The sequence below is a fragment of the Lepisma saccharinum genome, chromosome 3 (genome assembly GCF_977018435.1).
Source record: "Lepisma saccharinum chromosome 3, izLepSacc3.1, whole genome shotgun sequence".
In the NCBI taxonomy this organism is placed as follows: domain Eukaryota; kingdom Metazoa; phylum Arthropoda; class Insecta; order Zygentoma; family Lepismatidae; genus Lepisma; species Lepisma saccharinum.
Window position 1 is genome coordinate 101,355,761 of NC_139231.1, and position 25,249 is coordinate 101,381,009.

The 25,249-nt window shown below is 36.7% G+C and overlaps 1 protein-coding gene across 1 annotated transcript in view; it reads left to right on the top strand.

Annotated features, from left to right (window-relative positions):
• The first annotated feature begins 216 nt into the window (after positions 1-216).
• The window catches only part of Ubr1 (Ubr1 ubiquitin ligase), a 134,732-nt gene continuing 109,699 nt past the window's right edge, over positions 217-25,249 (top strand). Inside the window, exons 1-5 of the mRNA XM_083119047.1 lie at positions 217-660; positions 18,736-19,053; positions 20,469-20,617; positions 22,315-22,768; positions 24,979-25,170. Coding sequence (XP_082975173.1) covers positions 18,754-19,053; positions 20,469-20,617; positions 22,315-22,768; positions 24,979-25,170 — 1,095 coding nt within the window. The 5' untranslated portion in view covers positions 217-660; positions 18,736-18,753. The remainder of the gene's footprint in view (positions 661-18,735; positions 19,054-20,468; positions 20,618-22,314; positions 22,769-24,978; positions 25,171-25,249) is intronic.

A 25,249-nucleotide genomic window follows, 5' to 3' on the forward strand; every position in this document is an offset into this window, starting at 1 on the left:
GATTTTATTAATCTTCTTCTCGTCTAATAGTGGTCAATTGGCGACAGGGCTCGCAGGCTGGAGCTTGAATGCAATCACACTCAAGTAAAAGCCAAGTAGTAATCTTTTCGGAGTCACATATGTTGTATTTTGTACTGGAAATATTAAATACAGGTTTTCTGGTTTCCTTTTAAACTACCTAACTCGTTGTATGATCAACTTCCGTTGGTTCGAAACGAAAATGACCAACAACGTTGATCATCATGCAGGAGTCTTGAAATGACTTCCGAAGAGAACGAGGAAAGCAATTTTGTTTTATTAACTTTTGTTTTCTGTAGGACCAGCTGAACCCCTGCAGGGTATGCAATATGGCAGCTAAGGGAAAGTTGGAGGAGATGGTGAACGTTTGTCACACAAAGCGAAATTAAACAACTCAACCGAGTAGTAGGTGAAAAGTAGATCAGTGAAGAGTAAGTGACAGCCTTTCAAGAAAAGTGCACGAAGAAAGTTTCGGTTTCTCTTCGCATGTGGCGTGAGTTGCGTTTTACTGTGAGTAATCATTGAACAGTAGATTTTGGCTGGTACAGAAATAGTCGAGGATACTTTCGTCATAGCCCCAACTGTTCACAAAGAAGTAAATTTTGTTATTTCTGTCTGAAGCCAGGCTAATGACGAAGTAAGGTAAGTTTAATATAGTAAATATGAAAATTGTTATTTATACAATAAGTGATTTTATAGGAAAACATAACATCAATCTGCTTTGTTAAGTGTTAACCAGTTTGTTTTCATGACAAAGATGTAAACAAGGTCAAAGTCGAATCGAAATAATTGGATGCTAAAAAGTGAATTGAATTCATTTCGTGACATGTTTATTTATGTTTTCATTTGTTCCTTTCGGGGCAATTTACATTGTATGTACATAGTATGTCCCCATAGTTTGAAATGGCCAGCCGTTCTACGCAACAAAGAAATCAACATCAATATATGGGAACATTAGTTTGCTTTCAACAGCTGTTTATAATAATAATGAACAATAGGATGTTTTAAGCAATTGGGACTTCTACAGTGCTCTCTCTATCCCGTTTTTCAATTTACTTACGATCCATGTGCGTGTGTGGGCTTGAATAAATGTATGAAATTTTGTAAAATTAAGCTATAATACTGATATTGTACATGGCAACAAAGTTAACGTATGAATCTTAGCTGCAATAAAAAAACAACACAAAAACTCTGTTATATGTAGTATGTAAGAATAGTTTTTTGTTAGAATTAGTGGATTTGTAGAAAATTTCGCAGCTATTGATGTATGACTAATGGGATACTAGATCCCGATTTTGTGCTTTCATTAGGATTTGATTGTTACGTGCCTGTGGGCAAACACAAACTATGCATGAGACGAATTAGTTTCACGAGAGCGATAACAGATATCAGTGTGCCGAGCGTGAATGATAGAACAAATTGTAACTTTGGGATGAAGGAAAAGATTGATGTATACATGAGAATAATTAGAAAAGAAACGTGGTAACAATATAAAATTGCATAAATAGAACAAGAGACATATTGTTAATAGTAAATCACTAATGTAAAGTATATGTTCATATGTGAGAATTTAAGGAAAGTTTATAATCGAAGAAATGATTACAAGAATGTGTCCTTTTCCGATCTTTGGATCGGAATATTTTTTCTTACCACTGAGATTTTTTCGTTTGTTTCTGTCTATGGTTGCGCTGTGATACATTAGTTCCACCAAAGCACATTCTTGGTTGCGCTTCATGTTGGCGGCACTAGGTTACAGCTAGCGCTTCCAGTTAGCGATCTGTGGTTTTCCTTCTATTATCTCGATTGGCCTAGGAGGTGGCACTGGCTTTCCATAGTTAGATGCCCCTAAACATTTGTTTTGTATATCTTGGTTAGGCCGACATGCCCAAGAAAAGTGGAAAGAGGGCAGGAAGAAGAGTACGAGAATTTATGCTTGAAAGAAGGAAACAAGGAGGAGGAGAGACAATACAATCTCCCGCCATAAGTCATGACCCGTTTGGTCTGAAATGCGATATATCAAGGAAGGAGAAAGAATTTAAGCTGGTGCCAATAGAAGAATCATCATCGTCGTGACACATCTATGAGAACTGCAAACCAAGTAACAATGATGATCCAAGAATCAAAGATAAGAAAGATCTTTCCGCATTAGGAAAGAAGGCTTAAATTGACATTGTTATTAAGGGATTTGTACATAGTCTGATTGGAAGAAGAAGTTTCCAGTAATCCAATTGCATAAAGTAGAAGAAACTTTCCATTAGCCAATTAGAAGAAGAAGCAGCTTTCCATTAATTTAATAGAAGGAAGAATGGAAGAAGAAGCATTTTCCCAAAATAGAAGGAAGAAAAGAAGATTTCCTTTCAATGAGAGAGAGATATATATAAGAAGAATATAACCGATGTAATTTTCGTATCAACATATATATTTAATTGTACATACAAACTTCGATATATATATTTTTCTCTGTATTGTGTACAGTTTTCAGAATATAGATCCGCATTTAATTATATCCTCTTGGCTATAAAACACTTTCTTATTTGGGATGCTCGAATAAAGAACCTATCCCCTGAGATTAAGATTTCTATAGCCGTGGTATAAATAGTATAGTCAAGTACGTACACGAAAGGGACAAATCATGATGCAATCCTGCTAATAATTTGTTGCATCAAGAAATAACAGAAAATAATAACTATTAGTTCATGATGATGATGCCTCTGTAGGATACACTGGCGCATGTGATAGAATGCCGAATTGTGTATTTTACTGTCTTCTCTCTACATGTACATACTGAATCTGTAACTATTGCATTGAAAACCTGCAATTAATATTTACGATCTAGATGAAAGGTATATCATCTGTGTTAGGTCCACTTTACCGCTCAGCTTAATCAGAACTGGATCTGCAGTTCGAAATCATACTAATCACAGTGCAGTAAGCCTCCACTAGCAATTGAACCATTGATTTTTGACCAGAAGGTATATGTTAGTAGAATTATCACCACTGAGTGGTCTGTCATTTTCAGATTATTGATGCCAATTGTATGTTTCATGGAAACTGGCACTGACTGTGCCATTGCACAAGTCCTTTGAGAGAGGAAGCAAATAATTTCGAGTTACTTGAACCCTTGCAGGGCAAATTTTTTTTTGCTCACCATCTGAAATACAGCTCTTCCTTATGAGTTGGTTGCCTTCCCCTCCCCTGCTGTGAATGTGCTAATCAAGGGTTCAGATTCCCTTCATAATTTAAGGCCCAATGTCTTTGTCCCCCAAGATTGCCCCAGGTACCCACCCATTTATGAGAATTTGGGTGAACACTAGAAGTGTTTTGCAGGGGCATTATCGGAAGAATTCCCAACTAAGATATCAAATCCACTGGACCACCACAACTCTGCCTTGATTATAAGAAAACATACATATATAAGAATATTGTGCACTCTGCAGTTGTATATCAAATGCTTTTTAGGTGGCAGCAGTTATGGTTGGTTGGATTAACCAAGGTTGAAACCAATTGTTTATTTTTTTTTCATTTTTCCACTTTAATCAACAATGAAGTGAATGAGACCACTTCTACTTATCACATTAATAGCAGTAATTTGATGCAAATTCAATGTGATAAACTTCAGGCAATGTACAAATAAATTGTAACATGCAATTTACATGGCTGCAGGTGTTTTTTTAAAGCTTGATATTAACAAAGTCAGTGTAGGCCCAAGTTCCTAATGTTTGATTTTGATTTCATCATGGTACACACACATTTTCTTTCATTTCATTTTGGTATTATTCTGTTTATGCGATTACTTGAGAATGGGTTTCCACTTCTGTGTACTCCTATATGATTCTTCTATTGTAACCAGCCACTCGTTTACTGTCATCTTAGTTAGGGACTGCTGTTACAATCTAGGTCACATAATGTGTGTGATGTGAAGGGGTTTCGTAGTTATGTTAGGTGAGTCAGGTTTAGGGCTCTTAGTATTCAAATAACATCTCTAAATGCTTTTGTGGTTAAGTGAGGTGGGCCAGATATAAAGCACATATTGTTACAATAATTTCCCTAATGCTTTCAACGTCTCATTATGTTGGTGCTGGTCTCAAGCAGGAGTACCCCATTGAGGCTCACGTTGGCAGTAGTGTGTGAAATGTCATGTTGATGGAAAGTGGGGATATTTGTGTAAGGTACCTTTTACAACTTCTTTTCACCAATAAATAGGGCTTTTCAAAATTGCAAATAGTCCTAATTTCTTTCAGCTTCACTCTTACTTTCACATTCATTTCCACTATTCTGCGATTTTTTCTCTTGTCTTGTCAATGGGAAGCGCGGATGCTTGCGTAAGGTACTTTTACATCTTATTTTGCCAATAAATTGCACTTTTCCGAACTCCAAACAGTGGTAATTACTTTCACCAAAGTTCAGATTTACTGGAACAATAATTTTTACAATACTTTGTCTTTCTCCTATAAAACTTTGAAAATAAATCATCAAACATTCTGAACAATTACCTCAGTACACATTTTTGCTAATAATATGATCCATGTGTACTAATCAGAACATAGTCATGGACGTCCGCAGGATTTTTTCCAGGGAGGGGCAAGGAAGGTATTTTTTTTCCAGGGGGGCAAACAAGGTAAATATTCCCCAATAATAGTGTTGTTCCCTCAAAAAACATTGCTTAAATTTGAATTTATCATATTCATGCAATAATTAAGACATATAATTGTGGCTGAAATGAAATTATATGTGACAAATATATAATTTTTGGTTGACTTTCATTTTCCAGGGGGGCCACGGCCCCCCCCTTCCGGACGCCCATGAACATAGTAGGGGTATATTCACAGTTCATTGTTTTCTTATGTGCACATACACATGCATGTACCTAGGTATATATCATCCACAGAATTTTATACTTGAAGTTGCATTGAATTTCCATATTTATAACCAGTTATTCCTTAAATGGCATATTTCCAGGACATCCAATTAATAAGGTGGCCACATCTAGTCCACTGCACTCATGTGTCTAGTTGGTTACAAAGTGCAGCACCAAGTTGTAACCTTCGTTGATGTGGTGTATGGTCATGTGGTACGTGTTAACCAATCAAATGAACATTTAAAACAGCAGACAGGCATTTGAACCTTCTAAACTCAAGCCAAAAGGTGCAGTAAACTAGACTGGGCTGGTATGAAGCACACAACTTCAGATAGCTAGTTAACAAACAACAAGGACTTCTACTCTACACTGCGTTACAACTTTTTTATGCATGTTAAGGTGCTACTTGAATTTTGTCAATCCTTGTCATTTGAGAAATTAGGTAGGCTATCTGATTTATTAATGGAAGCAGCTTGTATGAGGTATTTTATTTTGTATTTACTGTAATCCCCAACAGTGGCAGAAAAGCAATGCTAAATAACAAATATACAACAAAGAAACAAGAAGTTGGCTGTACCCAGTCTGTAGATATTTTAACTACCATGCAGGAGGCTAGGATTTGATTCGTGGGGCGGATGATCTCAGGTTGGAAATTTCCCATTAATGTCTGCGTAAGAGGCTTGCAGAGGGAAGGATAGAGGTGGCCAAAATTAGGAATATATCAGTACTATTTACATACCTCATCTTTATGACATGGCACAAATCACTTGCTATATTGGCAGTGGTTAATAAAGACCTTTTAAAAATAACTGCTATTCAGGCCATTATTCACACCTGTTCCCTCGAAGCTGATCACAAACCAGAAGGATGTCTAATCTGGGCAGTATTGTCATGTTTTCCATCAATCATAGAAGAAAGCACCATATTTTAGAAATGTAGACATTTTCTGACTAATGTAAAACTTTTGCTGTGCAACACCACCATCAGTGTTAACCCTTTACCTGCAGCAGAGCCATAAGTGGTCCTTTTTTGTTGTATTGCAGCAAGTCATTTTTATAGACACCAATTTTTGAGCTTTTATTATTCTATATTGGCAAACAAACAATCCATTGTTGATGCTTTGTCGGTTCCTGAAAATATTTTTTTGTAATATGAAATTAGAGCTGCAGAAGTCTAGTCAGTAGGGTATCTTGACTGCCATGCGGAAGACCTAGGTTCAATTTCTGGAGTGGGTAATCTAATGCCAGCCTCAAATCAATGGGTACCTTGGGTGGGGGATAAAGGCAGCCAGAACATGGTCTGATAACATCACCTAGAAAATGGCAGAGATCAAGAATATGTGGGGCCGTAACACCACATTCCCAAAATGTGCCTTCATTGCACGGTGCTCTGTGCTTTACCTTTTAACATTACCTAATATGGAATGTTTATTTGCAGCAGAGTCTATATATAGATTGCTTCCCTTAGCTTCATTATGTGGCAAGTCTTTTTATAGTTAGTATTTATGATGAAACGAATTGGCGGTTGCATTTACTTATATGATTTTTTTTTTGGAAGTTTGAATTCAAAGGATATATCCAGTGTGATGTTATCCTGATTTTTATTTGGTTAGTGTTTTTAGTACAAAGTGGGAAGATCTGTACATACTACAAGTACATCAATAATCAAAGGTATGCTGCTGTACTACAACCCCCCCCCCATACAACTTATGCTTATGTTATGCTTACAACAGTACCCCACAAGTGCGGCCACAACCACTAAGTATCATCAAAATTGCCTTGGCCTAACTTTGCATTGAGGCACCTCACACATGGTCTGTACTTTGTCCGGGGACCAAAGCCTTGTTGGACAAGTAGAGTAGTTGAAGATAGCCTTAAATGTTGTGCCACTGACAATGTGTTGTGCAGTGCTCACGAAGAGAATCTGAATGCAACAACCAAAAAAAGTGCAACAAATGTATTTTTTCGGCTATTTCCTTCAAATTGTTGACCTATTATTCTAAATTTTTCCTGGTTCCCAGTAAAAGGTCATAACTTTAAAATGGATTCTATTCCCAGGGCTGTTGTAGACCGAATTGACTGAACATCTCAACTAGAGTAAAAAAAAAAAAATCTGAATTGTAGATACTTTTTTACAATGTGACAATTTTGTAAGGTAAATTCATCTATCCCCATTGGTGTGTCTGTAAAGTGACCGCCATTCCTTCCACCTCCACACCACTACGAAAGCATCCACAAGCCTACCAAATTAGAGCCTATCTATTTCTCAATGTTGAGTTCAACCCTGGTCCATATTCACTACCACAGCCACTAAATGGCTGTTAGCGTTGAGAAATACATACATGTAAATAATCAATGAGCCCTTTCAATATGTGTCTAGAGTTTAAAAAAAATCAATTTGTGTAGAACATATGTGTATAGTCAGGGCTCGAAAAGTCCCGGTTGCCAGGTCGCCATGGCGACTAAAAATTTCAGCCTGGCGACTGTGATTTTTGCTGTAATATGTACGAAATTTTGATGATTCCAAGTTCAAATTACAGTTAGCAAATTATTATTATTATTTTTTATCAACATTGTGAACTTTCCATAGAGTCAGTAACAATTTCTTACCCTTTGTCCCCCAACACCCCATTTCCTGCTTTCTCAAATAATTTAGTGATGTTTTGAATACCATGATGCTCAGCATCTTATACAGTGTGTTTCAAAAGTTGCACAACCCAAACTTTGGAAATGTATATCATGAAAACCGTAAGAGATATTTACACCGGGTTTTCTGCATTATAAAGCCTCATCCATTGAGATATTTTTCAACGCCTAAAATTATCAGTTCACTCAGTACTGTAAATTGTATAAATTAATAACTGATGCAAAGCAACATTCAAATTTTTCCAGAAATGAACTTCTGAGTAAGGAAAATATGTAAGAAATTATCGAAGGCTCATAATTAGACATTTGATGACTGATGCCATGTCAATCTGTCATTTGCGACCAATATTGGTCATGTGCAACATTTGATGAATTTTTGACTGGCGATTTTATGGGTTGAGTGAAAAGTGCCATTTTTGGGACATATCTCCGTATATTGCAACACTAGCAGGTCGAAATATTGCCAACAGTCGCATGCAACATGTGTCTAAGTATTGGCTATACATTTACGTGAAAAATCGTAAATCAAGATTTTGTGCCAAAATTGAACTCTTGAGAGAATCCTAGACTGCTCCTGGTTACATTGAATTCTCTTCGCTCACTTTCGCCACTATTGTGCCTGGTTTTTTAATTCATTCAGCATGGCATATTCATTGGAGCAGTGCGTGTGCATTGCTGAAGAGTATTTTACTACTCATTCTTACACTCATGTGCAAGAGCTTTTCCAATAATAATGCCCTGCTTCAGCTGTACCTCACAAATCAACTGCTTTAAAACCAGTCAAACACCAACATATGATCACACAAATTGTTTAAGAGTTGGTATTTTTTGTTAAAAATCAGTTAGATGTTTTCAGCAAATTAACAATGTTTTTTTTTTAAATAATGTAATTGTTTTTATTTAGTTAAAGGCTAACAAATTTATGAACCCAGTGATAGCCTACAGGATTAATTTTGTGCAGAAAAGGCGGTGTAAATGTCTCTTACAATTTTCATGATATACATTTTCAAAGTTTGGATTGCGCGACTTTTGAAACATACTGTAGTATGCACAATTGCTAATAGGTGGTTTCCTGGTGCCTGATTTTTCAGAGCTGGTGCCTAGCTTTGAAGAAGATTTTTCGAGCACTGCATAAAACAACATATTTCCACAATTTTTTCCTATATTATCGATCTCTGAATCATGATTTGAAAATTTGTATCTCATGTAATGTCATATTTTCCAATCAATGAGATGCATAGTGCTTACGGTCACCTAAAATTGAATGCCAAGTCAAAAGACAGGCTGAAAAAGAAAGGAAGAAAAAAACTGGAAATGGTATTATTGAAAGATGCTGGAATTTCTCTCCCCTCCCTTTTCTGGTTTCATATTTTAATTTTACTTTTAGGTTTAGGCAAAGCACCTAGAAACTTGGCATCGGTGGACAAGAAAGCTACTTTCCTGTACGTAGTGAGTTACACAATAGGTGTTCCCTTATACAAAAAAGTACAAAAGTAGCTATGTATTTTCATTCGATTGTTCTTTCTGTAGATGCTTTTTTTCACAATTTGTTTCGAAAGTTACGAAGAGCTCTCATGCCTATTTATATATACAATAGTTTGCGATGTGAAAAGTATTTAATAGTTGACAAAAATGGTTTCTTAAATATGTACACGTTGCTGGTCTTTTTTGAGTTTATAAATTTGATACAAATTTTAATTTGAACAACTTATGTCTTTAAAATTACATTGAATATGTTCAAATAAAATAAATATTGAGCAGACTTCTTGAAATTGCTTGGATACTCTATTATTATTAATGTTACATATTCTATGATACTACATTTTTAGGTACATATTTTATCAATTATTTTTTTATTGTTACATATTTATGTACATATTTTGTACTTTGATATTACATAAAAATCAGGGCTCTAGTAATGACATTACTAATAGCTCTTCCTTGTTCTTCAGCCTTTGTGATTCCGTAGTCTGCTCATTTCATAGTTGCTTTTTCACTCTTGAGGTTTCTTTGAGTTGGTTACCACACTAAATATTTGTAATTTTTACACATCTTTGTATTTAGTACTTGATCCAATATATGAAGAAGAAAGTGAAAATCCTGAGGCCAAGTGAAATGAAAAGCAAATTGGCAAAGAGTAGGTAGATGATATGCACGAGTTAAAGTCATAAAATCCCTTATCACAATCGTCTGGTATGAAAGAGCAACTGCCCCAACATCTTACATAAATAGCATGGGTCATGTGATTAATGGATTTTGTTTCTTGAAAACCGTCGCTTACCGTACCATTTTGAAATTTGAAAGCATGGATAATATCCCTATCCAGATAAAATAATCACTCCCAGAGTTGTAGTTGTTCACAACTTGATATTTACAACCCAGTAATTGGGATCCAACTGCAAGCCAGACGTGTACAGGTTCAACATTCCAAAGCAATTTCCATTTTTAAACATTGGCCGAGGGATTTTCAATCCCTTAAATGAGATTGCTCTCTCAATTTGCTATTTCCTGTGTGCACATGGCCCAACTGAGTTAAATAGTCGGGATGGGACCAAATAATTGGACCTTTACCAGTGTAGGCCAAGAAATGTATATTGGTGTATCAGTAATATTAGTGGAAATTTAATTAACCTGATATATCTATAAATATCTATAAATACTTTAGTGCAAAATTCTGCAACGTTTTATAATTTTTAAGGATATAAACCTGTAATTCATATGCCCTAGTAAGTTTTGTATACACATTTATGCATTTTTTTCCCAAGCCAAGTCATTGTAGTCACCTGTAGTGACATGAAACTTTATCATTTTATGAAGTAATCTACATCGACATAAAATAATAATGTTCATATTTTGCACAGTGCGTATTACTCATTTTTAGTAAACAATAAAATATAAAAAAACATTTACTTACGATATGTGAGTATGCTTCATTGGTGAAAGTGACATTTCGGGGGTCTTACCGCCCCCTTTCTCAGGCTAGAAAGAAGTAAATGATTTTTTATATTTTTATAAAGAATTTTATTGTTTAATAAAATAATGTGGTGATTGTAGTTAGCATTCATTTACCATATCTATATCAGCAATTTTTTTGCATCCCATCTTTCACGGAGGACCAGAAAGGTGTGTCTGTAATGAACCATCAATAAAAATGTATATGTGTAAGCACTGTGTGAATTAAGCTTTTTGCTTTGGGGGAGGGGGGGGGATGCCACTCTGGCGTATTTGTGATTTCACTTCGGAAGGTAGATTTTTTTGGAGATATGCAAATTTGTATATGTTACTGGCCAGGGAAAATAAACTAAGGGGGATAAAAGCATCACAGGCAGGGATAAAAATAAGTTTATTTTGCCAGGGATAAAATTCTTTGAGAAGAGTGTATATGAGGATGTGAGTGTGAAATGGCCGAATCAGTCTCCCTCCAGACAGGCAGAGGGGTGGGAATCATCGTCACTGATATACCTGAAATATAAATGTGTGAAACTGTGAGAGAATCTTAAAAATATGTTTTTTTTTATTATTTTAATTTTCACTCTAGATATAGCTGTTCAAAGTTGACCGTGTGGCAGCCATTTTGGATCTGTCATTTTCTTAAAAAAATTGCAATATCTTCTCAACAAATGGATGAATCTTTTTTTTTATTTTGAAGTACTGTAATTGTGTTTCTACATATTATTAACAAATAATATCTCCAAAACTAACATTGGAACAGCAATTTAAAAATATTACAGGAGTTGTATATCTAAGGATACTACATATCCTAAAAAGGGGAGCACACCATTTTGCTTCTCAAATTTTGAATGAATGTTTTTAAAACCCATTTTCGGACAAATTTGGAACCATGGAAATGTTACATTAATACAATTGTAAATTGTTTTATGCAATATATATTATGCATCCATGCTATAATACAGTGCACCTATTATCCTAGTCCATTATAAGCACTGAACAGTTTTTGAATAGATATAGTGTCAGCATCTAGTATGGAATGAACTCTTGCTGATGCACCAACTGTGACAGGAGGATCAATTGTCTTTAGAATATCATGCAACTGGATAGAACATGTGTGATAAGCTTACTGTTTCTTGTCAGGAAAGCTGTACTCACGGGATGGGCCATGAGGCAGCATGAAGTTAACAGTAACTTCCTTTAACTCCATGCTGACCTGTGTAACTTCTGCCACCTACCATTCACCTTCATACACACACCACATACATTCCAGTCTTTAAACTTTGGAGATCATGCAGTTTAACAGCTGTTATATCCTCACTGTTGCCAAATGAAACATATTCCATGGTGCTTGCCGCTGTTCTTGAAATGGAGAGCTTCTTTCCATCATAAGCCCACACATGAGATTTTTTGATTCCTTTCACTGGTCCAGTTGTTTTCCAATCTTCCAGTTTTTTAGCTCGAAAATCTTCCATATTATCTTTGCGTAAAGGTGTCAACCTGATTGCAATAGTGTACTGTGTAACTGTTTGGACAAAGTCTGTTGCACTCTGAATGGTCTTTATTACAGGCTTAGATAGATTGTGTTTAGTGGCATGATGTTTTACTAGCCCTCCGTCCCCATCATATGGCCCTTTTCTATGTCCAGTTGCACTAAGAATCCATTCTGAGGGAGCTGGTGATTTTCAAAGTTCATAAAGTTGAAATCGGTTTTTAAAGTGACTATACTGATCGCAACTCCAACTGGCGGTTGACCTTGATGGCTATTTCTGGCCACTTCTGTTTTTGCCACTACACACATAACGGCTGTATGTCTGCCTGCATTCTGACCTGTGAGTGGTCCTTCCGGAAACTTCATCGTTCAGGACGACGTGTGCAGTTGTACCATTAACCCCCGCTGATTTCCGGTGCTGACAATACCGTTGCCCGAGAAGACTCTTTCTCACTTTACAGTATGTTTGGCAACATGTGGTGGACCCAACACTCATTTGTTTCGTCCTGCGAACAATGTTCGGTACCTTGTGACTCGAAAATGCCCGATCTCAGTCGAAAATTCAACTGATCGCTGATTCACTGTTTCCCAACAACCAGTTGGAGTTGGGTTCAGTATAGCAGCCCCATCTGAGATTATGCTAGTTCTGGTTGGTTTAACACCAAGGTTTTCTTTTATCTTTTGGAGTGCTAATGATGCATGAGAAGAATTGTGTCTTGTGTCATCACTAATAATTGCAAAACTTGTTGTCTCATTGTTGAAATAGGTCACTGCTGTAAAAATTGATATTAGGTCATTCTGCCCTGTACTTTCTGGTAGAAGAACAGACCAATTCTCTGCAAAATCACAATGGATGACTAAATGTTGGGCAGATGTTTTTGATTCATCTTTAGTATGGGAGATGTGTTTTCTTTGCACATTTTTCATATAAATATGGGTTCTCAGTCCATTTGGAAAATTCTTTAAGAAAATAATCGATTGCCACTGTCTTTTTTAGTTGACAGCCTTCCCATGTTACATAGCTTACTTCATCATTCTCTTCTGCTGCTTCTTCAAGTCGCAAACTTTGTAGAGTTACTTCACACTGTCCTGGACATTTGTGACATCCTTGTAATACGCATGATTCACTCTCCATAAGACACACAACTAATGATAATACCTTACTCATAAGAATTTCCGAAACAATCATTTTCTTGCAGCAGGTTTTTCAGGTTAACTACAGAGAGATTGAAGTTTGAACAGTACACACACACACAATCATCTCTTGTTGGATGTGGTATTACCCACTTAGGATGCAAAGAGAGAAAAAAAATTGTTCTACCTATGTTTATTTCTGGATACTCATGTTTAAAAAGGCTGTATGTTTGACTAATACTCCTTGTCATATAGCATTTTATTTTTGGAATTCTTTAATCATTTTCTAGCACAGTAAAAAAAAACCATTAAAAATTCTTCGAGAAGCAATATGGTGTTCTCCTCTTTTCAGGATATGTAGTACCCTTAGATATGCAACTCCTGTATTTATTTATTTTATTTATTTACTTCTTCTTTTGGATGGCGAAGTTAAGGCACAAGCCTTTTCTTACACTTAACCATCTACTTCACATTTTTTAAATTTAGTTGAAATATCTAAAAGTTTGCGAAATATAAAAGATCAAAATACCAAAGAAAATAAAAAACACAAAAAGAGAAAAAACAAAAAACAAAAAAGAAAAAACACAAAAATACAGATATATGCTGTAAGAAACGTAAAAAATGCACGTACAGCATGAACACACGCATAACAAAAATACTTAAAATACAGAAAAGTCGGTCGGTGTTTGTCCTGCAAATTTAGATAAAGAAAGGTTTCATTCTATTTTCTTTCCTTGTTTTCAGTACTGGTAAGTTGCCTCCAGAAGATGCTTTCTTAATTTTGATTTGAAATTGCCGAGAGAAGAAGAGTTTCTTATGTCATTGGGGAGGTCGTTCCACGTTCTGGTGGCAGTGACAGTGAAGGAATTTCCGTAAAATGCTGTCTTGTGGGAGGGGATGGTGAGCAGGGAGTTGTTTCGTGAACGGGTAGCAAAGGTGTGTGCTGCGCTGAGGGGTTGAAATCGTGAAAATAGGTAAGGGGGTTCTCTTAAATGCACTATTTTGTAGAGCGCTGTAAGAGCGTGGAAGCGACGGCGTGTTGAAAGGTCGAACCAGCCTAGGTCTTTGAAAGCCGGGGTAAGGTGGTCAAAATGTTTGATGTTATAAATGAAACGTACACATGCATTTTGTATTCGCTGTAGACGTCTTGCTAGTTCACCGTTGAGGTCAACATACGTCAAGTCGCAGTAGTCTATTTGCGACAAAACTAGCGATTCCACAAGTGTTTTCTTTACCTCTTGTGGTAAGATGTTTTTTAGGCGGTACAGTGAGTGTAATGCTGCGTAAGATTTCTTGCATATGGCCTTCACATGGTCACTCCAGGTGAGGTTTTCGTCCACAACAATTCCCAGGTCTTTGACCGAAAGTGATAGTGATATGGGTTTTCCGTCTACAAGAATGTCCGGGATGGAGGACTTCGCTGTTGTGGATATGAGGTGCCTTGAGCCAATTAAAATACATTTAGTTTTCTCAGCATTTACTCGTAGACCGTTTGCCTGAGACCACTTGCAGACGTTCATAATATCAGCGTTTAGGGCTTTGATGGCCATATTGATGTTTGTTTTAGGGAACGATAAGTAACATTGGACGTCATCAGCGTACAGATGGTAATTCGTTGATTGAAATGTTTCCGATATATCATTTATGTACATGGAGAACAGTAGCGGAGACAAAACGCTTCCTTGGGGAACACCGCAATTTATCGGCAGCCATGACGACTTATTTTCAGAAACTAATGTGCATTGCTGTCTGGCTGCTAAGAATGATCGAGTCCAGTCAACAGCGGGTTGGGAGAAGTTGAAATACGATGACAATTTTGCCAGCAGGATATCGTGGTCGACGGTTTGGAAGGCTTTGCTGTAGTCGAGGAGAACCAACACTGTCAGATATCTCTTATCCATTGCTGACCTTACATCATCCACCACTTTAATGAGCGCTGTGCTGGTGCTGTGTTGTGGGCGAAAACCGGACTGGAAGGGGTTTAACATATTTTTCGATTTTACATAATTAAAAATTTGCTCGTGCACGATGTGTTCAAATACTTTTGACAAAGTTGGGAGAATACTGATCGGTCGAAAATCTTGAGCGCTTACTGGGTTGTTGGTTTTAGCCAGGGGGCGTATGTGAGCGAGTTTCCAAATATTTGGGAACGTGCCAGTATACAGGGATGTGTTGAAAACGTCTGCAATTGCAAACGAGATGTGGGAAGCGATACATTTTAACATGTTTATAGAAATTTCATCTGCTCCGGTTGCATTGGATTTTATTTTATTAATTGCAGTTTGGACCTTAGCATGAGTTATAAAAGAGAAATCAAAACAATTTTTGTTTTTGCTTTTGTGAACACTTATGGAGTCGATCGTACGTTTCTTAATTTTAGGATTTATGTCTGATGAGTTCTGAAAATGACCATTTAGTTCTTCAGTGGAAATGCCAATTATTTCATTTCTATCACGTTTTTTCCCAACGCCGAACATTTTAAGTTTGTTCCACAGCGATTTCGGTTGCGATCTATAGTTTAAGAGTTGTCCGGCAAAAGAAAACTTTCTCTTTCGTATTTCCTGCGTGCACCGATTCCGAAGAATGCGGTATTCTTCGAAATAATCACGCACTGACTGCAGGTTCGATTTGAGTGCGGACTTATATTGCCTGTATGCTGCATCCCTGCGGGACATCAGCTGCAGGATCTCGGGGGTAATCCACGGGCTGGGAGGTCTTGCAACTCTCTTTCTTTTCACGGGCGCGTGCTTGTCGTAAATCTGTAGGATGAGGTAGTTTAGGAAGTTCACTTTCTCATCCACCGTTTGAAAAGAAGCGACCAGGTGCCATGGCATATTTTCTGCTTCGATATTCAGGGCTTGAATGTCAAGTCGTTTAAAATCTCTGAGGGAGATTACTTTTGGTTTGTATTTATATGTTTTAAGAGAATAGGACATAAAAATAAGATCGTGCTTCGATATGCCTGGGACTGGGAATTGTCCTAAATTTAGAATTTTTTGTGGGTTAGTTGTTAATATGTGGTCAATAAGAGTTTCGCTTTGTTGAGAACGATGTGTAGCTTTTAACGGGCAGGCTGACAGGTTGAGAGACGATATGGTGTCTTTGTAATTCCGTACTTCCGGTTTGGAGCTCAGGAGGTCGAAGTTTAGGTCGCCTAATATAACACAATGTTCGTATAATGGTAAAAATTTGGATATTTCCTTTTCAAAATTTTCAAAAACTGTTCTTGGGGGTCGATACACTCCGCTGAGGAGGATTTTCTGGTTGTTTATATTTAGCTCAAGTATCAAATATTCCGAACTACCCGAGTATTCTCCTTGAGAACAAGAGAGGATTTTTACGGGAATGTTTTCTTTTAAATATATTGCGCAGCCCCCTCCCCTTTTGTTTATCCTGTCGCAACGATAAAGCCTGTATCCCTGCATTTCGACCAGGTGATCTGGGATCGCTGGAACAAGCCAGCTCTCAGATACAAGAATGGCATCGAAGGACAGAGGCGCAAATATCGTCTGGAATTCGTCGTAGTGGGATAAAAGACTCTGCGAGTTGACGTGCGCTGCATGGAATGCCCTTGGGTGTTTGACTAGCTCCTCCTTCAGTACCGTTACAGCAGGGTGAGAAGGGCAAGGAGAAAGTGAGGGAGGGGAGACAGGGGGTTGAGCACTGGACTCGCCTTCCATTTGGCATAGCTGCCGAAAATAGACTGTGGTTGGACTTAGTGTTGCCATATCTTCTAATTTGTTACCCAAACACGGCGCGTCTGGCCTGGGAGAGAGGGAGAGAGAGAGAAGAGAAAGGAGATATATATGTATATATTGTTGGACTTACCAGTACTGAAACCAGGATTCTCTTGCGGCATGGATAGAAGTAGACGTCCACTGGAGAACACACTCATGTTGTTGATTAACATTTGCACAGATTTAATATATATGTATATGCTATACATTTTTGGAGGGACACACACAGACTCCACATAAACTTCTACGAATACACATACACATACATAAACACATACACATACATAAACACATACACTTAGATACGAAGACACAAACTAACATATAAAAGTAAGCAAAAACACGCGAACATAGATAAGTGTCTGGCTTGGTGGCGATTATGCAGTTCTTCATTGCACTTGGCTTCTTCTTCACCTTAGCGTTACAGAAGAGTTTCAAACTCGCGAGCCGTGTTGATAGTTTTTCTGCCGTTGCTGCCCTGGATGATGATCCGGCCATCGGCGGTCCAGCAGTTCCTTACCCCGAACGTCTCCTTGGCGCGGCGGAGAAGATGTTGTCTCGTCGCCGTCAGGGACTCCGTTATCAAAAGGCCGGTTCCTTTTAGTTTCTTTTTGTTTTTATACACGTGTTCCCGAGTTTGGTACCTCAGGAACTTAACGATGATGGGGCGGTGTCCCTGCTGCACAACTTCGGCCGACGTCCGAGTACGTTTGGGGCCCAACCTGTGCAGGCGATCCACATCGGAGGCGTTAAGAGTGATGCCGAGTTTCGATGAAAAAGTGTCCGTGACAACCCTCATCGTGTCCTCATCTGGCGTTTCCGAGATTCCATGGAGGAGAAGGCAGTTTCTCCTGCTATACTGCTCAGCAGCGTCTGTAGCTTCCTCCTGTGATAGCATTCTGCTGTGCAAACTATCCATATCTGATCGCAGCTCCAATATCTGGTTCTTAAGATCCTTGATTTCTTCTTGGAGGCATTCGAAGATGGTGCTGTTTGAAACTGTCTCTGCGGCGGCCGTTGTTACCGTGGGCTGACATTGTGGCAGGGACTTCAAAGCCTCCGACACTTTGGAGTCCAATTTGCTGAGAGTTGCCTCCAGAAAACTGCATCTCTTGTCCAGGCTGCTGCTGTTTTTCTTTTTGGAGGCCATGCTCGTCCGTAGGTAGCAACACTGAGTCGGAGGATCGTGGTCACCGTTTGAGGACTGTGTTATTCGGGCAATCCGATATCTTGTAACTGGTAAAAAAGCTTCTTTTTATGGCCCTCGGCTTTCAGTTAGACAGAGTTTGTAGCTCACATGAGTCTGAGGGACTCTGGTTGTATTTTAACACATAGCACTGATTGAAAAGTCACGTTGTACCAGAGAAATGTGGAGGTGAAGTTCCGAATGATACTAGACACAGCCGATCCTGTCCGCCATCTTACTCTGTGTAATATTTTTAGAATTTTTGAGATAAACAATATTTTTAAAAAATGTTTATTTTTTAATTGCTGTTCCAATGTTGGTTTTGGAGATAATATTTGTTTTTAATACATAGAAACAAAAATCCAGTACTTCAAAACAGAAAAAGATTCATCCATTTATCTCTATTTGTTGAGAAGATATTTCAATTTAAAAAAAATGACGGATCCAAAATGGCTGCCGCACGGTCAACTTTGAACAGCTATATCTCGAGTAAAAGTGAAAATAAAAAAAATAAAAAATGCGTATTATATTCTCTCAGTTTCACATATTAAAATTTCAGGAAAATCAGAGATGATGATTTCCATTATCATTTTCACTGCCTGTCTGGATATGGATTTGGTCAAATATAGACAAAAATTACAAATGAAGACACTTCATTCATTCATTTACATCATTATGCATACATATGACCAATACGCATGCTATATTTCTTGCAGGAAAATAATAAACCAAGTATGGCAGATATTGACAGTGATACAAGTCCACTGAGCGACCTAGAAATGGATCACGTTCTGCCTGTGTTCCCAGATTCCAGCAAGCCTTGTGTGGACACCTGGATGGAGAAGTTTGGTAAAGGACTTTTGTCATACACACATTTCAAGGATTATTGGCGAATTTGGGTTCCAAAGATTTACAGTCCTGAGCCAAACGGAAATTGTCTCGATTGGAATTTTGATGAGGACCATGCTCAGAAGTATCTCTACGAACCCTTGGAGCAATTTATATGTAATGGGAATCCGCAAGAAATCCTGAAGGTAATAAGCTTTCTCTCTAGTTTTTTTTTTAAATTTTAAGCATTATTCATTTACATCACAATCATTGCAGTTTCGTTTAATTGTTTCTAAGTTATTCATTCACACACACAAGTTTAGGAACAAGACTGAAATATGCAGGTGTTTGTAAGTAAACAAAAATGTATTTTTTGTCGAAGAAGCTTGTGCACTGTTTTACTAGCAATAGTGTTCGAAGCCTTAAACATGGCCTGATAAAGTTGGTGGACTACCCCCTTGTAGTCCTATTACCATTATTTGTGTGTCTGTGTGTATGTGTAATAAGTATATTTAATCTCATATGTGCGAGAGTGGTGTGTTTAATTGATTGATTTAGTTTATTTTACTTCACGTTTTGTGCCTCTTGGCTAATTTGCGAAGATGGGGATGAGTGATGAAATGATGAAATTGATGAAGGGACATTCACAAACAACCAAGCCCAAGCAGGATTTGAACCTGGGACCCTTGGCATCGCAGCACGATGTGCTAACCACCCGGCCACAGGGTCCGGCAGTGGTGTGTTTAAGAAAGAGGGTTTATATATGTCTTGGTTAGGAGTGTCTGCACGTAATGAGATAGGATTGCTTTACTTAAGACCTGTCCTTAATTGAGTTATTCATAAGCAGGGAATGAATTCATATGTAGTAGAAATGTGCTAATTATGTAAATACATATTTAGTTATTTTCACCAAAATATGGAGTTAAATATGGACTTAAAATTGTAAAAATTTACCTGTTTAATAATATAAGAATCTACACGAGCTACACATCAAACAGTCTAGGCATTGTAAATCTTACCATAACTGTCTTGAAGAGAAACCAGAAGGGAGTCCCTTACGTGTGCCACAAAATTGTTCCTTCTGGTACTGCTGTCGGGCACACAATTAGTAGCAAGATGGGGTTAGCAATGGGCTGCTCAACTAGAAACACTCTTTCAACGTTTCCAAAATAACATTTGTAACAACAAATGCTTTAGGCCTTATTCTCTACTGTTAGCAACAATTGTAAATAAACAGGAATTTCAAATGTTTTTAAAATAGCAAAAGCAAACAGTTGGGAGGTTTCAGAAAAAAATTGTATATGTTGAGAATCTTCTGAAATATGGAAATAGTATGTAAAATATGAACCAAAACCTAATAAATGTACAAATATGTAAAATAAGAACAGAATATTTCGAGTCTGCATGCCATGGTCTGCAAGAATAATACAAAATATAACTGATTTCGGCTTCACAAATAAATATGTATTTACATTTAAATCCGTTCGCTGTTGATAAGGTACTTCTCCCCTATATTTTGATAGGTGTAAATAGCCTTAATTTTGAGTCACCCAGCATTTTAATCAATGATTAAATCAATCAATGATTTATCTAATAAATTAATGTCTTAATTTTTTTTCAGAATTTGAGTCAGTTGGATAGCCCTCCGTCTATATGTGGTAGAGTATTTAAAGTTGGGGAACCAACATACAGCTGTCGCGAATGTGGAATGGACTCTACGTGTGTGCTTTGTGTAGAGTGTTTCAAGAACTCTATTCATAAACATCACAAGTATGTTTTCTAATGTTAAGTATTATGTAAGAATTTATTTGGCCAACATTGCACTTACATCATATTTGTATTCAATCAACATTAAAAAAAGTTTTTCTTGTATGTACGCATTGCTTGCATTATAGAATTATTTTCCTGTAGTTTACGGTTATTACAAGCATAAGAAAACAGTTTTTCTTTGTGACGTTTCAGGAAAGACTAAAGGAAAAGAGAAATACAGACAAAGATGAAAAATCTGTTGAAAAGAAATTTGTGTGCATTCCATTCCACAAGGGACTCTCACATAAAATTGCAAAAATTTTTAGAAGTTTTAATTTCAAAATTGTTTTTAAATCACCAAGAAGTTTGGAATGTACATTTAATGAATTCAAAATGAGAAACTCTCTACCAGATGTGGAAACCACAGGAATATATAATATAAGTTGTTCATGTTCAAAGGATTATGTGGGACAAACAGCAAGGAAAATGGCAATAAGATGGCACGAACACGATTTGGACATTATAAATCTAAACCCAAGAACAGGTTTGTCAACTCATATCATCGAAGAGAAGCATTTGATTAAAAAGAGAAGGGTTTTAAAAAGATTAATGGGAAACACAGAGTTGAATGTCTGGGAAGCTTCGTTCATTGCAGAAGAACACTAGAATTAAATAATGAAAATGGTAACATAGATCCAGTATGGAGTTTTCTTTTTCACAAATGGAGTAAGCCACCATCTTTATAATTTAATGTAACAGAAAACATCAAGAGACTTTGTGAAAACAATGATGACTTTGAATTACCTGATGATATTTGGATTTCATAATTTAAAAAAAAAATATCTGAAATATAAATAAAACAGACTGCTTTTTTCACAGTTAAGTTGCTATATTACAACAATGTAACATTGACAACATCCATTATATAATGGATTCTCTTTGATTAAAAAATTACTAACCATTGTTATAACTGTATCTTTAGTCAAAATGAAAATAAATGTCTGATGAAAGGAGCGTGTATTCTTCTGAAACGTCACAAAGAAAAACTGTTTTCTTATGCTTGTAATAACCGTAAACTACAGGAAAATAATTAAAAAAGTGTCTGAAAATACACTTTAGAATTTTATTAGTGGCAACTGTATAATAGCAAATGCTAATTTAACATAACATAATTAATTGGTCGGTCTATGGGGAAAATAAATCACTTAATTTTAAAGGGAAGAGCTAGATTAAAAGGTACTCTATTGTTATCGAGTGATATAAATACAATTCCCAATAATTATAACAATGTGACATTTTTATAAGTAGTCTTTAATTTAGTGCAAAATTCTGTAATTTTGTTATTCTTGTATTAAATGGAAGGTATAATTTATATACTCTGCTTTTATAATGTAAATTTCAAAATATAAGATTTCTTTTTTTAAGGCAAAATCAGTTGCTGTCACCTAGCTACCTGTACATCGATTAATTAAGGAGATGAGTGAACCATTCAAGGTCATCATGGAACATTTGCAATATTGTATTGACTCAGTAGAATATTTATCAATATTGGTATTTTATCAGTAGCAGTTAAAATTTTACGTTGACTCATTTCAAATTTTTGAAAATTTTGATACTGTGAAAGTTAATTAACATGTTTTAAGTTGTAAGTTTTTTCTTCTTTCTTGAATGCCATTGGCTCGTTCCTGGAAAGTTAATATCTTTTGACTCTTTGACAGATACAAAATGGGAACTTCAGGAGGTGGTGGGTGTTGTGACTGTGGTGATACGGAAGCGTGGAAGTCAGGTCCGTTTTGTGATATTCATGTGATTGGCACCCAGGTGCAGGAGGCCGAGAGAAACAACTTGGATAAACTCCCCAAAGACTTAGTGGAAAGGGCAAGAGCAGTATTTTCATCGGTTCTCAAGTATTCGTACCATTTGCTGACTCTAGAGCACACTCCTGGGCTGCCGTCTGATTTGCAGCTGCGAGATGCTGACAAAGACCCTCTTGAACTCTTTGACACGCCGGGTACTTTTTGCACAGTTCTCTATAATGATGAAACCCATACCTTTGAACAGGTAATAAACACACTTGTTCGTGTCATAAAATGTTCACAGAAGGATGCTATTGATTTCGTTACCAACATAGACAGAGAGGGCAGAGCTGTAGTGAAGTGTTCTACTTTCCAGGTATGGACGGACGCACCTAGTTTATTTTCCTTTTGGCATTGTGTCAATGTTTTCTTTATGTGTAAAACGAGGTGCATACAATTATTTACAGCAAGCAAATAGTTACAAAGCTGACATTTTGCTAGCTTTATTAAGTTAAGAAACTAAGGATAAGTATAGGTAAGTTGGTTGGAGAAAGTAGAGCCTCAATATGTCAGCAGAAGCATTCCTTACAGCTGACTATCAAAAGCAGTGGTGACCAGAGATAATCAAACCTACATGTTGCTCGGTTTGTCTATTTCTTCTCCTTTTATATACTTATATCTTATATTGTAGGTGCTTGAGAGTAAAGCAAGTTTAGCATTCATTCATCAAGACTGTTGCTATGTAGTTCTCACTATCCAGGTATTTTTTCTTTATTAGGGATGGAACCAATTAATCGGTACTCTGTTGGTATCAGCTGATATAGGCTTATCGGTAATACCGATCTGATATACGTGGGTCGTTCAATATATAACTTTCCGTATGCTGTAAAAAATGTTAGTTTTAAGATACATTAGAAAACTATACATACATGTGTAGGAGGATCCTTCCTCACTTCTCCACGTAATCCCCATAGAGATTCAGGCATTTGTCCCACCTTTGCATCAATTTGTCCATACCCTTTGCAAGAAAATCAGGGCTCTGGCTATTGAGCACTATTCTCACATTCCGCTTCACTTCTTCATATGTTTCGAAATGGTAACCTTGCAATTCAGACTTTAACACCGGAAAATGATGGAAATCACTTGGTGCTAAATCGGGCCTGTATGGAGGGTGGGGCAGCCGTTCCCACCCCAATTCTTCAATTTTGTGTTGTGTTTGCACTGCTGAGTGGGGACGAGCGTTATCGTCAAGTAGAATGCCACCAGCTGACAGGAGACCTGGTCGCTTATGTCGAATTGCATTTTTCAGATTATCCAATGTTTGACAATAACGGTCAGCATTAATTGTTCTTCCTCGTTCCAAAAAGTCCATAAGCAGAACGCCCTTAGCATCCATGCTTCTGAACTCCTTATGACACGAGCCCGCGTTTTCCGAACATGCATTTACTTTTCGCCCTTGAGCGCATGCGCCTTCACGTCTGATAACGAATCAATTGTTGTTCCTTGTAGACGAAGAATGGCACTTGTCAACCATGTGCTTCTTTTTAATGGTATTGCTTTATACAATATTTTATAGCACAGGGAAACTTATATATTGAACGTCCCTAGTATCTATAAATATATTATAGTTCAGTGCAAAATTCTACAATTTTGTTATAATTTTTGTGGATAATCTCCAAGCCCTACTTTTAAAAAAGTAAATGTCTAAATTAGCATCTTCTTTTGCACTGCACAAGGATCATTTGAAATTTTATATCGGATCATTAGAATGTTGGTTATTGGTATCAGTATCAGCCAGAATTTCCTATCAGCCCTTCCCTACATAGAATTTGACTTGTTCACAGATTCATCTAGTGTGCTGAAGAAAAAACCTCACTAAGTGCATAAATTAGTGTAAATAATGTGTATATAGATGTTCATTGTGTATTTTCTTTTCTTATTCTCTATGTTGAGTATATTATGTTCAACATAATTGGGAAGTGTATCCTGTGCTGAACTAATAAATAATAATAACATACATATATTAAGGAGGACAATGAACCATTTGGAATTTTATATCTGATCATTAGTATGTTGGTTATTGGTATCAGAAATTTGTAAAGTGGTACTTTATCGGTATTGGCCAAAATTTCTTAGCAGTCTAGCCTAACTTATATTCATTTCAAGTTTTCCCTTCACTTTCACCGTATAACAAGCATTGCCCAATGAAAAAAAACATGTGGAGATTCGAAGATGTGTTTTGTAATCTGGTATTTTTTGTTGTTTCTTTTATCTTCTTCTGATACTGTCCTTAACAGTATACACATAATTTACAGGATATTTAGACTTAATGTATCACATGCATGTTCCATGAAATGACAACTTGAAATAAGTATTGTTGATTACATTGAACCAGTACTTTGTGATTAGTATTGACTTTGTTCTAATATTGCGTTTTGATATTTACAATATTAAATTAAATGGTCCAATTTTATTACGTGTTTCATTGAATTTTGGCCTTTACTTAAGTGCAGGTAGAAACTGTATTATAATAGATTGACTAATTTTTGTTATGTGCAATAATCAAATATGTTTTTCCATGTGCAGCATTGCAATGAAGTCAAGTCTGAAATAGAGCGATTTACTTCACGGCATGGTCATAAACCTCTGAAAGTATTGGTTATGCATTCGCATGTTGTAGCTCATCAGCATTTTGCACTAAAAATTTTATCATGGCTGCAGAAGACTTTAGGATATGCTGAAGGGTTTCGAATTCTCTTTAGTGAAGTTGCATTGCAGGTAATCTTAGTGTATACTTTGTATTAATAGAAAATTAGTATTTTGTCATTATTGACCTAGAGAATAATGTTAAACGTGA